Source organism: Vidua chalybeata, chromosome 1, assembly GCF_026979565.1.
Source record: "Vidua chalybeata isolate OUT-0048 chromosome 1, bVidCha1 merged haplotype, whole genome shotgun sequence".
Lineage (NCBI taxonomy): Eukaryota > Metazoa > Chordata > Aves > Passeriformes > Viduidae > Vidua > Vidua chalybeata.
In genome coordinates, this window is record NC_071530.1 from 92,123,787 (window position 1) to 92,141,381 (window position 17,595).

Here is a 17,595-nt window from a genome sequence, read left to right on the forward strand (position 1 = left end):
TAGAGGCTCAGAAAGCATAAGATGAACATCTGAACATGAGGAAACATCCTGGAAGTGAGGAAAGATAGGATGCTGGGTGTAAGGAGGTGCATGGAGGCCCAGAAGACCAGGGAATTCCCAGGAACATAGGTCAGTGATGTCCAAGACTGGCAGCTTCAGGTAGCTGCACAGTGAAGCCAACATTACTTTCTGCCCAGCCTTCCTGGACCAGCAGCAATCTCTCCCATGGGAAAGGAAGTAATTCCTACCTTGAGGAGGTTCATTGGTAAATTTTATAGAGGACTGTAAAAGATTAATAGGAAACTCTGGGTGAGCATCTGTAGTGATCCAGGTTCTGAAATCTTCATTCACACACTCTTTGGTTGTGATAGTGTCCATTAATTCATTAAGAAATTCCAAGCCAAGGTGGCAGTTCTGTAGAAGGAGCCATCCTCCATCTTGCATGCACTGATTTAACAGGTGCCTTGCATGGACTTCCTGGCCCTGACCCATTGAAATGGCACGACATGGAATGTTCTAAAAGTAAAAAAAAAAGTTTATTTTATATGTACTTCCTTAGAATTATACATGTGATGTACTGCTTCTGTAGATCCACATGTAGTGACATTCTGCCACAAAGAAAGCCATTAATATCAATGGAGACATTATATTAAAACCAAGTAAAGATAACAAAACAACAAAAAAAGCAAAACCCTTCAAGTTCCTCTTATCTTCCACCTGTTGGAAGAAAACTACACCACTGGAAATAATTTTTTTTTTTTTTGCTGGTCTAACAATATCTGTGGGATAAGACACCTGAAGATTTTTTTCAACTTTTTCAAATAAAGCAAGACAAAAATAAAGCCTGACCATTCTTTTTCCTATAATGTACTATCTTGAAATGAGCAGATATTAGGGCTTCAGATAATAATTAACACTCAGTGTAAATCCAACAATTCTGATGACTTTTTACTGCCTGAACTTATTTCACATAAAAGAGAACTGTCGATGAAGCAGGTAGGACAGGAAAGATTGGTTCACACTAAAGCATTACTCAGGAAACATCCTATGTTGTTAAATGGCAGCTGTGGAGCCATTGATCCAGAGGATTCCAGTTTGGTGATCTGCTAGCTTGAGCAGTTCTACAGCAGATCTGGATTCAGAAGAGAGAGAGCTTATAAATGCAAACATAAAATTCTGCAATTTTATGGCATCTTCTCCAGAGGCTATCAGAGAGTAAAGCCAGTTGTTCAGAAAACCAGAGGAGGAATAAGGCTCTCACAAAGGGATCTGAAAAAGATAAGGCTGAGATCAGGACCACACAAGTCTGTCAGTAACATGTAGGCAGATCCTCTCTTGCTTATTGTTCTCGCTACTCGTTTTTTTTAAGTCTGGCTCAGGTTGGCTCCCTGACCCCTGCCAGGGAAAACCAGAACTATCAAACCCAGTTAAACATATTATTCTGCATACATGTTGAGGGCAAAATAATTGATGAAGAGACTTTGTTTCATGGAGAGTTTCATGTTCAAGACCTGCAGCTGAGTATCCCTCATGCAGGGAGTGACGAGCTGCATTACCAATCTGGGCCTGTCTTCAGCTGGCTGAGAGCTACAAAGGTTAGTCTTGACCTGTCCAGCTACTCAGACTCTCTTACTGTGAAACAAAAAGGAAGGAAGACATCCACTCCCAAACAGCGTGGAGGAGGCTGCCCTCCTTTTGCAGGAGAAGAAGGTTAAGCATGTGGACACAAACTGTGCTGGGTCATTTGGCCTTAGGGTCAGAGAATAGGCCCTGACCTGATTGTACAGAACAGTATAAATACAGCTGCTGTATATGATCCCCCATATCCTGGCAAGATTTAAGGACGTGAGAATTCCAAAGATAAGAAAGCAGTTAAATCCTACTCTTAGGTCAGTGAAACCTGAAACTGTAGCTAAAAGAAGCAAAGATGAACAGCCTGTGAAGCTGGTTATGTGCCAGAGAACAAAAAGCTTTACCTTTTCTAAGATGCATCTGAGTACAGCTAGCACTCCTGTAAGTCAAAGACTATGCCTACCCCTGCATAAGACTGCATAAATATTCAGCAGGTACATTATTCCCTAACAAAGCATCTACTCGTAATTTGCTCTTCTCAGCAATGTTGCCTCTGAAATTTACAGTCACTAAAGGTCATAGAAACATCATGAGAAGGAAAAAAAAATGTTTTCACTATGAATTGTCCTCATTTTACTCCTTCTGAAAGAACTCTATCAAATGTCTGCATACAGAATGTTTCTTTCAATAGTGAGTCATGTCAGCATATCCATGTCATTTTAATACATCATAATCCAGATGAAAATGCTGGCATTTTACTCACTACAGTGGCCCTGACAGTTCTGTTGAAGGTTCTGTGCATCATTGCCTAAAAGAAGAAACTATCTCTGCAATTTAAAAAAAATCTAATTTTAATGAAGTCAAAGTGCTGGCATAAGAAACTTCATTTTAATCCTGAAAGTTAAATTTTCACACTATATTAAAGTAAAGGGGGCATAAATGCAACTAGTTTTAAGATAGAGCTTGTTTGGTTTATAAACAAGATTACATAGCTCAGTAACCACAGACACTGTTCTCATTTCTTTGGGAGTGGGCCAAGCTGAACAGCTAAATTTTAGAGTGAAAAATAAATTCTGGACACAAATTTGAACATTTCCAACAGCAGATAGCTGATTTATACTGTTAATAATATACTTAGAGACACCATTAAAACTGGAAATCCATTTTAGGACTACAAATCATGACTGTAAAAGGGAAATAGTTGAAAAAAGAGGCTCTAGTTCTTTATCATTAAGAAGAAAAAAACCCCAGCACCACCACCACCCCCCTTCAAGGTCAGGGCCCTGGTAAAACTAACCTATATTAAAAATTTAATCTGGAAAAAAGCAGAGAAATCCTAAAGAAAGATAGGAACTAAGTACAATTTGTTGAAATACTAGCAAAATAAACACAAAGCTCCCTTGAAAATGTTTCTGAAAATAAAATTATTTCTAGATATGCTTTTCAAAAGCTAAAGAATTGCTGAAATGCTCCTCAAGTTCCACATTGTTATATACATTTTTATTTTCAAAAGCATCTATGTTTGCATTTTGCTTTGTGACATTAGGATGGCTTTTGTAAACTTGAAAAGTTCCTATATGCTGTGTGGTTAGGTATTTACTTCAAGAGATTAGAAAAGAACCTTACAGTTAAACAGTGTGGCTGACTTTACATTTACAGGTGACATGAGTTGAACTTCACATTATGACAGACTAGCTGATGTTGCCTTGTTCATAAACCATGTGTGAATAAACAGGGCAATCCCTTTAGCTCTTTCACAACTTCACTTTTTATTTATTCTATACACATTTCCTGAAAGAATGAAAACATATTAAGACTGCAATATCCTTTTGGTCTGACAGCAGACAAGGATCAAATTAATGACTTCAGATTTAAGATTCCTAAATTTAAACACTAAGTAAGAGTTAGGTCATAATTTAAGCCATCTTCAATACAGACAGACAAATAAGTGTCCTGATTTTCAAATGGAATGAGCATCTCCACTTTCTAATTAATAAGCTAAAGAGATTTGTGGGTGCTCCCCACTTTTGCAAGTGTGTCTTACTCAGTGTATTCTAAAATCCTGCATTAAATGAAGATGCATTCTAATGAGGAGGAAAATTTATGGAGATCTAAAGTAAATAACTTCTTCTTGGGGAAATTTTATATGCTGCTACATTGTGAACCATAAAACAGAGCACAGAGTGCCTTAAAGTGATGCTGTTCTGTAGGAAATATTGAATGTCTCCATCAAGTGCACAGATTGAATGATAGGGTGTTTAAATTAATTTCTCTTGTCACCATATTTATGATTTTTTTTCTATATCTTCTTGTAATCATCATTACTGTCAGCTCCTACAGTGAATGTAACACAATTTAAACCACAAATGTTGCTTTGTTCTCATAGCTTAGTACATTTCCTAAGTTGTGGGCTATCATAGTCTGCTGGATAAAGACAGAGGTCTCATTGAAATCAAACAACTGCAAAAAGCAGAACTGCAACATTTTCATTTCCTAGTAAATGCATTTTGGCTACTAGTCAAAAATTAAATTCCAGAGAACACTAGGTATGAATATATTCTAGTGCAAAGAAGAGTTAAACATTTCTTTATCAACTCTAGCAAACTCAGTTTAGGAGGATACCTTTGATTTTGCAAGATGTTCTATATTTTCAGTGGGGTCAGACCCCACTGATAGAAGGCATGTCAAAGGTGTTCGACAACTACTTTCTGTCCACATCGCTTCCATTTCAAGAATAAATCCTTCTGCATATTTCCCTCCAAGAGATTCTGCAATGTAGTTCCGAGCCTGGAAAAAAAAAAAAAGTTACCAGAAAAATATATCTATCTTTACTTTTTTAAGTTTAGCATTAATTAGTGATGTGGAATTTACCAGCATCTACATTGGAAGGCAATGACTGTCTAAACTTTTTAATTTTTCAACTTTTGTCCACAGGAGGCAACCACTGAAATTCTCAGATACCAGATTTCAAACACAGAAGAGAAAGAATTCTGCTCACACAACAGCCATGCTGTGAGCACTGTTGCTAGAAAATGCTAAATGGGTTTTTTTAAAGAACTGGAAAAAAAAAAAACATGCAGAATAGATCCAGTGTCAGCTCTGAGGACAGCCCAGATATTGACCCTAAATTACTGCTTGCTTAAAACTTGGTGGATAGCCAAACAAAGGGTTTTCTCTATGCCAGTTCCATTTTTTAGTTCCCCTAAGTATGTATTGTTGACACTGTCTCTACAGCATAGTGGATTAGGCTGATCTTTCATCTGACCCAGTTACAATCTCCCATATATTTACTGGAACTTCAAACAAATTCTCCTGTCCAGTGGTTATCCAATTCAAGTCTCTTAGGCTGAATATCTATTTCTACAAAGCATGAACTCAGCTCAGACTTGATCCTTAAAGGTCAAACCTTTTTATGCCTCTATTTTTTTTATTTTCACAGACATTTTCTAAAAGAACTTCTAAAGCTACCTTAGTGCATGAAATTCTTTTTTGACTGAAGTTATTTCCTAGCTATGACTCTCACAGATTCTGAGGCATGTATGCTGAAGAGAAACACTGAGGAACAAGGTGGACTGAGGAAGATGTCAATTGTAGGGAAAAAAAAACCCTCAATCACCCACTATTAAGTGTAAATTTTCTTCTAGACAGGTAAAATTTCTAATACTTGGGAAAACACAGTAGGGAAAGAAGAGACTAAAAAAGAGTAACAAAAGAGATCCCCTCTCTCCTCAAAAATTAAAATTATGACCTCTTTTTGCATCCATTGTTCAGAGACATTATTTTACAGAGATGTTTGTGCAAGACAATAACAAATTAGTTAATTTACATAAATTAGTTAAATTAGATAAATTAGTTGATGGATAATAAGTTGATAAATTAGCAGTAGCAGCGTTATTATTTTGCTCTGTTTAAATTATGGCAGTTGGAGCTCCCAGACTTCTCCCCTACTTACTGAGTGAAGAGTGGAAAATGAAAAAGAGTGGAGCGAGCCTTGTTGAAAAAGAGGTCCATGAAAACATGGTGTCCCCTAACTACAACACAGATGCTATCACAGCATGTAACATGTAAAGTTGATATAGGCAGGAAAGAAAAACTACTACCTTCCAGTATAGAAAGGAAAAAAAAAAAAAAAAGTGAAAAGAGGATACTCATAGGCTCATACATCTCTTTTACACCTACATAGAGAAGAAAAACCAAAATATCACAAACTGTGGAGAAGCTGCTAGTCTACTGAAGTTTCTTTTACGACATTTGCCACAAGGCAGCCTTAATTATTACTTCCTCAGTAGAGAGGGTAAGTAAACAGTTTATCTGCTGTTTTAGTGCACCTGCCATAAAAGCAAATTGCTCTTTTTCCACCGCTTCTGTGAAAAAGAACAGGGAGGAATGTATCTTTTGATTCACCAGCAGAATGCAATTTCTTTACAGGTTTCATGACTCGACTTTGAGAGCACCACACCAAAAAAAATGTATTCTTGCAGCTTCAACACAATTTGTTTCATGTTCTGCTTCCTAGTTTATTGCAATTAAATTAGTGTTTTCATACATACTTTTTTGTGTGCATTTCAATATCTGATTTTTCAAAATAGTTCACCCTGCAACAAATATTGTGGTAACAAGAAATTCAGAAAACGTAAGTTTGGAACTAGCAATTCTTCAGGAGATGTCACATGGCATAACCATTGTACAAAAGTCTATCTTACTTGGGCAACAGTGTGATCAGGGCACCAGCTACGGACAAGGAGCAGTTTATGGAATTGATCCAGTAAACTGTCATAACCATCAGGAATAACAGATTTTTCAGGAGCTTCTTCATCAAACCAGGCTTTCCAAGACTTCTCATTCTTAGCAATGTGCACCAGAAGTTGATTGAAAGGGTACAAGCTAGATAACTGCACAAGATTGAGCCATGTCGTGTCAAGGATCCACTTTCTTGGTTTTGGTTCCACAGAATTTATATCCAAGCTGGCGCCTCCTGCAAAGTGAAAAGTATTATAGAGGAAAACAAACATTGTTAAACAGAAAAATCACAAGTAATAAAAAGTACTGGTTTTATATAATTCAGGGAGTAACATTTTATGTAAATCAGGATATGGAGATGTAAAATTTGCATGGAAGAAACACTTAACAAAGACTTTATTGGAAAATGGTCTCAGTCCCAAAGCTGATATCCCACTAATTTGCTGCTTCTACTCTATCTGTAGAGCTGGAATAAAACATGACCACCTAAAAGGATACTCAAACTCAGTTCTTCAGAGCAGACATATAATGGTTAGTACAGCCTCCTTTCATCTGTGCTAAAGAATAAGAAAGCACATGGTGCATTCATTTCCATTGCAACATCAACAGCCTGTTAGCTCAACCACCACTCAGCCTCATGCCCATTTGCACACCCAGCACAGCTGAGCCACAGCTGAACAGTCACTCAGTGTTTGCCAAACAAACTGAGATACTTGGATGCCAAGCACCTGACTGTACTTGTCTTTGTACCAGATTGTGTTTATCTAATCTTGCAGACCTCAGTGAGGTCAACCCCCATCAAATTTTATAAACCTTACTCAAATTTTTCTTTGCCATTGTGTCTGAGTAGTGACATACAGTGGTGACATAATGCAATGCAATATAAAAGTGTTTTACAACATGTAATAGGCTTCCACTTTTTTGTGCTGATACTTAAGCCTGGTACAGTGTTCACATGCCTGTTCATCTGCCATCAAGAGAACTTTTGCTGTTTGTCTACAATCTCACAGACACAGATATGTGACAACTTGAAAAAGAGGCAGACAGTAGAGGCTATAAGTTCTCTAACAAGTAATGGACATATTTTTTTCCCATTTTGCAATGCATAACAGTTAAAATAACCCTCATCTAAGCATTTTTTTTATAACAAATAATGTATATTGCTCTTGTTTTTGAAAATTTTTCTCTTAATTCCTTCTTGGACTGTATATGCTTTCATTCACAAGTTAAAAACAAGTAGATCCACTGGATATATAGCACATTGTTAATGCAAGCACTGCAAAATCTGAATTTAGCAGTACACAGACATAGTAAACAGGAACATTTTTAGAGAAATTACCTTTGATCAGTGTCTCAAACTCAGTGTGTGAAATCTTCTTGGCCTGCAAGTCAACCTTCAGTGCCAAAAGCAATGTGAACAAGAACCTGTGATTTTCATACAGCCCTCGAACTGTGTACTTGAAGACTTCATAGGTGAGATGCTCGATTATATAAACTACTCTTTTTGCTGGAATTTGAGATTTCCGAGATCTTTCCACTGATAGGTCAAAAATGCCAAGGAACTGCCCTAAAGATGTTTGGTACATGACATTGACCAAGCTCATTTCCACAATTAGGAAATAAAGGATGCTACCACGAGCTGCCACAGGCCGATACTCTTCACGTGCAGTATTGATTTTCACCTCTGTCTCCATTGCTGTGTTTAATTTTTCGCTGACCTTGAAATTAATGGAAAAGACCATAAAGATTAAGTTGTATTACTTGTGATTTATGCTACACAAGCAAAAACAAAAGGTCTTGATTAAGATCACAATAATATTTTTAGTTGAGCTTTGCTTCCCTCTGCCAGTGTTTCAACACAGACATTGTGTCTTCATGTGTTCCAACTTCTGTCACAATGGTAACTGATTCAAACTTACACCTGCAAAATATGCCTGGAATATGAACAGTATCCAGGTAGCAGCTTAATTTTGCAAATTTTTATGAAGAAAAAATTACTGTTTCTGCTATTTATTTGTTAAGAAGTCAGATGTTATATGCTGCCTCTGAATGGAAAAAAATAAAACAGGAATGAAAATATACACATACATCTTTATATATACTATCTTGAAATTACAAATACAAAATGTATCTGCAGTACATTCAAAAATCACCTCTTCTGCTGTTGTTTTAGTGATCCTTAAGACTTCTATCAGAGACTCATCTTCAACCAAAGAGCCTTCTGTACTGGTTAGACGGCAGAGCAGATTATCTTCAAGCTCTTGCATTTTCCTCTTGTTGGATGTCACTTGTTCCATCAGTTTGATTCTTTCTGCTTCTAGTTCCTGTATTCAAGAAATTTGCCATACAATATTTAATGTCAATTAAAAGGAAGATTCCTTATAAAGACACAGAAAACGTGATTTCATGCATGTCAGAGTGGGGACTTTGTTGTCTTTTCCATAAAATATTGAAATATTACAAAATATTTCTGTACTAAAATAATTTATATGCATGCTGAATATATACAATAAAGTAATTTATATGTATCCTGTATTTATTTGATTAATGAAGCATAAATGCTGGAGAATGAAAAAAAATCTGAATTACCAGGAAAATCTTCCTCATAATACGGTGCACAAACCACTCAAGATAGTTTCCAATGGCAAGTGATAAAAGCCACATTACATCGAGTACTTAAAATTAAATCAGATAAAGGCCTGAAAGATGCATTGTATGGCTGGATTTTAGGTTGTGAGCAAAATTGACTGGATGACCTTTTCCATTTCTAATTTCTACCATTCTGTGACTTTGAAAGATACAATCCTCTACTGCTTATAAAACAGGAAATGTTACAATTATTATCTATGTCATATGGATTTTTTTGCCCTTTCTACAAGACAGACAATGACAAGGGAAAAAGGCAGACAAATCAACACAATGCCAAGTGAAATGAGGCATCTATAAGCACAGTTGACACAGCTCAGGGATACTTTTGCTGGCTGTCTTTATTTAATCAATCCAGGCAACCTTCTTATAAGAAAAGGATTGTTAATAATAGTCTATCTACACCTATGGCTTCAGTTTATTTTCATTTCTGTCAACATGTCAAGCTAGAGAAAAAGGAGATGTACAGAGTTATACAGTACAGGAGAGGTTCTCCTGTATTTCAAAAAAGTGACAAAATTCTTTATTTTCATAAACTTCTCACTTGAAAACCTGTTTGAAATATGTTCTAGGGTTACAGAGTGCAGCTCTCTGGAAGCTAAAAGTGACTGCATCCCCAAAGAGGGAAATTACTTAAGCATCAGTAATTCAGCTTTCTACATTTATTGCTCTTTCTATACCATTAATGCAAAAAAAAAAAGATTAGAATTACACAAAAGGAATACTTCTACAAAACACACAAAAATACATTTAACTACATGCTTAAATTCCACATAAGGATGTGCTTTGTTTAAGATCAGAAACTTTACCCATACTATTTATGAGTCTGTAAAAGGTATCTTTCAGAAAATTAGCAAATATACCAGGTGCAAGTTTTTGTTTGCAAGGGAACTTCACAACCATATTTGTAACATAAATAATAGTTGTTCCGAACACAAATAGTGGCAGCAACTCTATTATCAAAGTACAAAAATATGCTGATTTTTTTTTCTATATTTACAGGATCAACCTATAAAGCTGAGAAGAATAAACACTTCTTTGATCATATTTCATTGATCACTAGAGCAGTCTTTAAAAATGTCTTGGTTCCTTTAATCTATTACCTTAGCTCAGCGATCATAAAGTTGTCTCTTTGTAATAGAAAATCTCTGTTCATGTTGTGTCTTGTCTTTGAACTAATTTTTTCAGAATCTCATTGGCTCGACTATCTACACCACAACATTCACCTCTTACTGAGACAGAAGAGACAACAACCATGATGTCTTCATATGTGCCAAAAGAACTTTAATAAAGGTTTATCAGCTGCAACCACGTCCCTGTGCAGCAAGTAGTGCCAGTATTAACCAGGTTCCCTTGCAACTCTCTTCAACTGATATACAGCACTGGAGGAGTATTTTTCAGTGACTATTTTTTACTCAAAATGCAGTTTGGTGTTGCTACATACATTCAATATTCTCTAACAGTTCTGTCCAAGAAAAAAAAAAAAACAAAACAAAACAAAAAAAACCCAAAAGAAACAAAAAAAAAAACCCAAAACCAAACCAAACCAAACAAAACAAAACAAAACAAAACAAAACAAAAAAAAAAAAAAAAGAAAGAAAACCAAAAAAAAATCCAAAACACCACAGAGCAAGGGTATCTTGTGCAAAGAGGATTTTTATATGTAGGTCATGCGAAACCTATTTTACTTCTTTTACTTCTATCTATTTAGACCACTCCCTCCCTTCAGAAGTTAGTCAGGTTACTCCCATTCACTCCTGCTGTTGCTGTACAATTTTGCCTACAGAAACCTACATCTACTGGAGTAAAGATTAAAAGTTCTGCATCTAAAGCATTTGTCCCACAGTATTTTCCCCCAGTACCTCCTGTTACAGTCTTTCTGTTTTTCATGGAACAATTCACAGGGAGTTTGTGCATTACAATGACTTTCCAGCCTCTGTTTTTGACTGTAGGACTGAAGGAAGGGCACCTTAATTCCAGTCTTTACTTCAGCAAAGGCTCATTTTGAGCAAAGTGGAAGAGTGTTGGCTGGAGGAAATGACAGCACCACTAAAGAACACTGGTTAGAACATGCTTTGGGGAAGTCAAAGGAAGAATTAATTTCTTTAGGTAGGCAATTCCTCTCACATTAGCAAGCCTACCTGAGCCATTTACTGAAAGCACAGCTCTGATAATGCAAACCTCAATTTTTTTCTCTCACCTGAGAAAGGATTTTCTTCCTTATATTAACTTCCACATAATCAATACAAATTTTAGTAAGAATAGAGTCAAGTCAGTGTTTTCAGGGCTCCTTAAGAATCTTTTATCTCCTTGCACACTAGAGCCTGGCTGGTAAAAGTAGTTCAAGTTCATAGGCATTTTTTTCATGTAATTCAAATTAAGTTTAAAAAGGAATTCAGAAATACAAGAGATTTCTGACTGAACAAGAAGCCCTTTCCATATATGAAGGAATAAAATTGTTTTATGTATGTCATGTTCATGCCTGTGATGTATTTTTAATGAATAATTTTCTTTCTTCTCTTTCCAAGGCCAGATCTTAAAATAACTGTTTAAGTTCCCCCATTCAATTAAAAAACAGCTCCACATTGTATTTCAGTGAATTAACAACCTTTAAACTTTCATTCACATTTTTGTTCTTGCATTTGATTTCAACCAAGCCATTGAATATGTATGCACTCCTGGTGCAGATACTTAACAAGCCTTCCTTCTATTCAAATACTGCAAGACTTGATACCTGCTTTTCTGTGAGGATGACACGGCCAAGGAGCTGATCTTCCAGCCCTTTCATAGTAACAGTAAAGTCAATCACAGTTGTTCTTGCACTAATTTCTGGAGTATAAACAGGATTAGCCACCTTTGTTGTCATATACAGGGTAAATCCCTTCATCAGATCTACCTCCTTGTCACCTACTTTCACCTGAAAATAAAAAACATTTCTCAATTTTTGAAAGCTGAATTCAGAAAAACTGTTATTTTATCCGATGGAAAAAAAATCTATGAATTTTTTTTTTTTTACATTTTCATTTACGCTTTTTAGACTTTCTGGCTAAGAGTAACAAAGCCCCTCAAACAACCCCATGAATTTACAAATCATTTTCTAACTGTTTTAAAGGTACAAATCATGTAAGTATTGGGACTACCCCATACCCAACATCTGTCCTACTGGGTTTTAGTTTCATGTCTACAATTCATCTTACTTTGTGTGCTGAACCAAATTTTATGAAATTTTTCTCCAAGATGTTATCTAGAGCAGGATCAAGTTCCTCTCCAATGTCTTCAATTAACAGAGGTCGGCCAAGGGACAAGCAGTCTTCTATATGACTTCTGAAGAACTTGTGGTTCATAGCTGTAACCTAGGAAGATTGAGTCACAACACATCATGTGTTTGAAAGCACACAGAAAACAGCATAAAATCTATTGAAGCTTTAAAAAATTATACTCATCCTGGGATATCTATGCAAATGGCTACATTTTAGGGACCAAAACTTGCTTCTGCTGACATGAATGGAAGTTTTGCTTTAAATTTAGGAGGATAGGAGATCACATTTCTTTATTGTCACTTATTTACTTATTTATCTGCACATCTATCTAATTGCAATATCTTAATATCCCCTGAATATAAATAGATTCATGCTTAGAACACTAATGTGAAGTAGGGAATTGTTTATGGAGTTCAGGAAGGGAATCAGTGTTATATAGAAGGCCTGATCTGACATCAGGCATTCAATTTTCAATTCAGTTCTACCAGTCTTAAAATTGCTAAAAGTCACACAGACTCCTTTTCATTTATTTAAATTTAAGATATTTAACATAATTCTTTAAGATGATAATTGAATAGCCTTTCCAGGCATCTCTTAAGTCATGGTTTTCAGGTGTTTTTTTTTTTTTACCAGGAAAAAAAATTAGGAGAGACGTATTTTTAAAATAAATCCTTGTCTTGCAGGCAAAGCTCTTTGAAAAAGGTACAATTAAAATAACTAGAGGCACATTACACAGAATTAAACCAGTATATTATTTAAAAATTAATACTCTCTTCCACCACTCTGCACTTTTTATTTGTTATAATGTAGGCATATGTGTATCCACCAAAACAGCATGTTGCCTACATTTTTATTTCAAATTCAGCTGAGGGATAAAGCTAGTGTCTGGGTGACCAACAGCATAACACTAACAAGACCATAGCAAATTACAATATCCCAGATGTAAGCCATAATTTAAACACTTGTGTATTTAGAATCTAAGTTCCCCCTGGACTTAGTGGGGAGAACTCAGATACAGAGCAGGAGATACAAGTCTCCAGGAAGGTGGAGAATTAGATACAACCTTTTACTTCCCTCTTTGTTTCTCTTTCACTATGGCAAGCAATTAAAAGATTCATCATAAAAATAGATATGCCATAACATATCAGTGCAAGCTATTTTGCCTTGTTATTGACACCCTGATATACAGTACAGGTTCTGTGTCAGTCTTTTTTTCATTTTCTGCATAACTGTGTACCAATAAACATAAGATTTAAATTACACATGGCCAAAGCATGATGTCACAAATGACACACACATTTTAAAGAATTGTAAATTAACTATTTACCTGAAGTCCATTATTCTTTTCCTTATTTTTGATCCAGATCTTTCCTTGACCTTGTGGATCAATCAGCAGTGGATATCTAGATGCTTTTGTGACAATAATGCCATTTTGAATTGAAAGGTCATCATTTGGAAGACCCTGGAGGTTCCATTCACCCACTGTAGCATTGTCAACAAGCATACCAGTAAGGTTCAAGTTCTAATAGAAAATATGCAACACATGTAAATACAAAATTAGTGCCAGTTAGAGAAGCTATACCAAAACTTCTGCTGGATGTTTTTTCTTCTTATTCTGATCAGAATGCATGATAAAGTGTATTTGGCAGTTATTGCTTACTGTTTCTTTTCTTTAAAGTTCAGTGGCTCAATCACTGCAGTTGAGTTGCAGTAAAGAAAGTGAATTCTGCTGAGGCATTGATGTCCATCAGAGAGTGTCAGAAAAGCTCTGAAGCCAGTTCAATATCTAATGACAAACTGATTTTTTGCCATTTTTAAGAGCAAACACTTTTCCTGCCAGTTCAAGTGGAATTGTCATCTTGCTCACAAGACCTTCCACCTGCTGGAAAGTGCCCTCCAAGTACAGGATGGCTGTGGGAGACGAAGAGAAGAATGTGGAGATGTGCTGTGGATCAGTAACCACAAACTATTGTGAAAGGTTATTGCTGCTAAGCTAAAACCCTTCACAGATTCCATCTTCTCCTTAAGTCTGATTTGCACTTGTCAACTAACTTGCTTTATTTTATTCACTCTGAAAAGTGACTGGCCTCTCAAAAAGGTGTATGTGAAGAAAACAGCGCTGAAAATAGCAAACCAAACTCTCAAAATTAGAAAAGCACCTTAGTAAGAATTGAGAATTTTAAAAATAATAAAATTGAAGGGATTTTTTTATTTGCTTCTTACGGTTTTCATTCAACAATTCCTAGTTGTAGGCTTTATCTAAAAACATGTTTGAAATACAGGCATGAAAGAAAGAAAGTAAAAGCCTGTAAATCTTGTGAAAATCACATAATTCAGCATCTGAAGCCTAAAGCAAAACTTCAAATACTGTGAGAGCTGTGATACAATCATGAGACCTAATGATACCAATGGCTGCAAGATGCCAAAGCTTTTTTACTCCTTTGATTTTTTTTACTTCTAAAATTATTGAAGACTCACGATGAAGCAACAAAAACCATCCTCAGAAGACAGAGAAATTTTAGGAATGAAGTTTCCATTTGTGCAAAGGATAGAAAAGCATTTAATAGGCAAAGTTTTCAGCAATAGGAACCTAAAACCATATTTAGCTCCATAAGCAGATGAATAGGATCTAAACAGCTTTGAACGTTTTCTTATCTACAGCAAGAAGTATCAGTCACCTGGCAACTCTGAAACTCAGCTAATTTAAGTGCCTAACTAAACAGATAGGTGGCTAATTTTTAACAGATCTCTCTAAATTGCCTAAATGACTCATACGCCCACGGTCAGTTAGTCTGAGAAAGTAAGGCAGATGTCAAGCCTTTTGCTTGAACTGCAAAGCTGCTTTCTTTCCTGTGGTGTGAAGTATCAAGAAAAGCCCATATGCTGCCTTTTGTGAGTATTTAATTCCCTAGGAAAAATCAAAACTTTCTGCAATACACTATGATTGAAATCATAATGCTGTCTTTAATAGGAACTCTAAACAGAATAGTAAATATATTTTGAAACTCATTAACTATGGTATTTTCCATCTTAGCGAGACATTTTTTTTTGAGGGGGGGAGCAACATAAAAACTATAAGAAGGTATTCCTCAAATTTTCAAGGATGCAGCCAAATAGTAATGTGGTCAGAATACATTCATGAAAACAGAATTTTAGTTCTTTATGTATTGCTTTCTAAGGACATTGTACATCCAGTTTCTTATCCTTAAATGGTGAGAATCTTGACAGATATTCCCCAAGGTAAGTAGCTTTTAAGAACATTTTGTACACTGAATTTGAGAAGGAGCCTCCCTGGGATGAGTCTGTAAAAATGAATGGGATGAGTGTATGTAGGATAACTCCCATGCCACACTGGTTAAGAATCTTGCCTGAAACTGCACTGCTCCTGGTACTTTATTAAAAAAATCCATCTTGGCCTTACATATTTTTTATCATCAGCAGCTTTTAGAGAGTTTTACTGGGTGGGTCAGAGTCATTCATCTTTTAACTCTCAGCATAAATTGGGCTGGATTGCAAGTTTCCCTCTGTCAGGTCAAGGTTAATCTGCATTACAAGAATTATGCTAACCTAACATAAAAATAATAAAAAAGATATGTACAAGTAACTTATATGAAGTGAACAAACTTCATGGAAAAGAGGTCTCCTTAACAGAGGTTTTAAGGGCCAAATCCCAAAAAAACCTGAAAAGAAGATGCAGATCTACCTTTAGCTGTTTCACAATGATACAGCTGTTCACAGGTTGCTCAGTAGCTCACAGCCTTTTTCAGCAGCAACTGCTTTGTCAAAATCTTTGACAGCTGAGAACAGGAAATGTTTGAGCTTAATGCCTCAACTCCTGTGCTGAGAGGGAGTCCCTGAATTATTTCTCCAGTGTTTACTGCTGAAGAAAACATACACAAGTACTCACAAAGCAAAGTGGAAGACAACATAGATTACTCAGAAAGGCAGTTTTGACTACTATGGCCTAAATTCTGCCTTCAGTATGAATATGTCTTCCAGGTACAGGGAAGATTATTAGACAAACCTCCTAAAAGTCATGGAATAGGAGCAAAGTTGTTGCTGGCCATGAGCAAAGCCTCTGCACCAGAACATCTGCCAGGTCTGGCACTCCTGGAGCAGATAATGGTAAAAGTAAAGGACAAGATTCATGCAAGATATCCTGCCCTGTGTCGTAGTCTCAGCATGCAGGCAGCTCACCTTAATAAAGGTAGAATGGGAAGTGGCAGGAAACAGAAACTGAATATGGGACCGTAGTGCCACTGCATTTTAGGCCACCTCTGTCTGCACAGATAGAGGCCAGGGAAGGATATACTGCAAGGTCAGCCTGACTGGAACAGCCTCACTGGTGACAAAAGTGCATGGATTTAAAAGCTAACACTGGAGCAAGCTGAAGTGCCCAAGTGTTGCAAACCAAGCCTTGCAAAATGCAGGGTTTGTTTAAATCAATAATTTCTACAATTCATTTCAAATTAAACTAAATTAAATGCTGTGGGTACACAGCAGAAGGCATGACAGGAGGGTATATACTGATAACACACGGAAGTGCAAAGGTGATGTTTCCTCTTATGAAGAGGTAAGTGTATCCTAAGCTGATAAATTTTACTTTGTTTCCTGTATTATGCTATTTCTCCCAGGGCAGCTGATCTCAGACAGCATTTCTCTCTCAGATTTGCCGGAGCAGTGTCCTACATACCAATTGTGAAATGCCTGACAGTTTAAAGAGGAATTGAAAACATATTGGTTTAGAAGCTCAGTTGTCAACTGCTCAGATTTTTTATTTATTAAAAATTTGATTGAATGTGACAGCCTGTATATAATCTTCCAATTATGTACTTTTCTGGAACAAAATGCTCTGCATATAATTTCTCAGTGAGGCAAAGAATAAGGTCAGAACAAAACATGAACACTTACTTTACTGTATGGAATCTTGTTATTGTCCATCTCTTTCTTCCACAATTGGAGTAGCAAATTCCTGTACTCCTGATTGAAAGGTCCAGAGTAAGAGAGAAATCCGGTGGCCAGAAGAACATTCCCCACCAAATTAATAATTTGATTTTGAAAGTTTTTGCTGCTTGCTGTCCAACGAAGCTATATGTAAAATATTTAAAAGAAGTTAGCTTAAGGAGACACAAAACTAACACAAATATCTAACTTAAGAATTCATCTCTTTCTGTTAAATATTTTTTATTCAAAACAGGACTATTTTTTGCTTTAAATAATTCTTTTCAGAAGTAGAAGTTTGCTTGGAAGTGATAGCAACCACCTGACTAAATGGAGAAAAAGCATCTTTGTGAACAAGCTGGTTGAACTGGTAAGAAGAGCTTTAAAGGAGGAATTAAGTGTCAGGCAGGGGAGGACCAATAGTCATGTGAGGAAG

General features: G+C 36.2%; 1 protein-coding gene across 1 annotated transcript in view; it reads right to left on the bottom strand.

Moving 5' to 3' along the window:
- LOC128787233 (dynein axonemal heavy chain 5-like) overlaps positions 1–17,595 on the bottom strand; it is a 147,306-nt gene that overhangs the window by 31,367 nt on the left and 98,344 nt on the right. The window contains exons 61-69 of the mRNA XM_053941233.1: positions 17,130–17,306; positions 13,546–13,740; positions 12,156–12,311; positions 11,693–11,875; positions 8,466–8,636; positions 7,652–8,030; positions 6,276–6,547; positions 4,195–4,359; positions 249–516 (exon numbers count right to left, since the gene is read on the bottom strand). Of these exons, the coding sequence (XP_053797208.1) occupies positions 249–516; positions 4,195–4,359; positions 6,276–6,547; positions 7,652–8,030; positions 8,466–8,636; positions 11,693–11,875; positions 12,156–12,311; positions 13,546–13,740; positions 17,130–17,306 (1,966 nt within the window). The remainder of the gene's footprint in view (positions 1–248; positions 517–4,194; positions 4,360–6,275; positions 6,548–7,651; positions 8,031–8,465; positions 8,637–11,692; positions 11,876–12,155; positions 12,312–13,545; positions 13,741–17,129; positions 17,307–17,595) is intronic.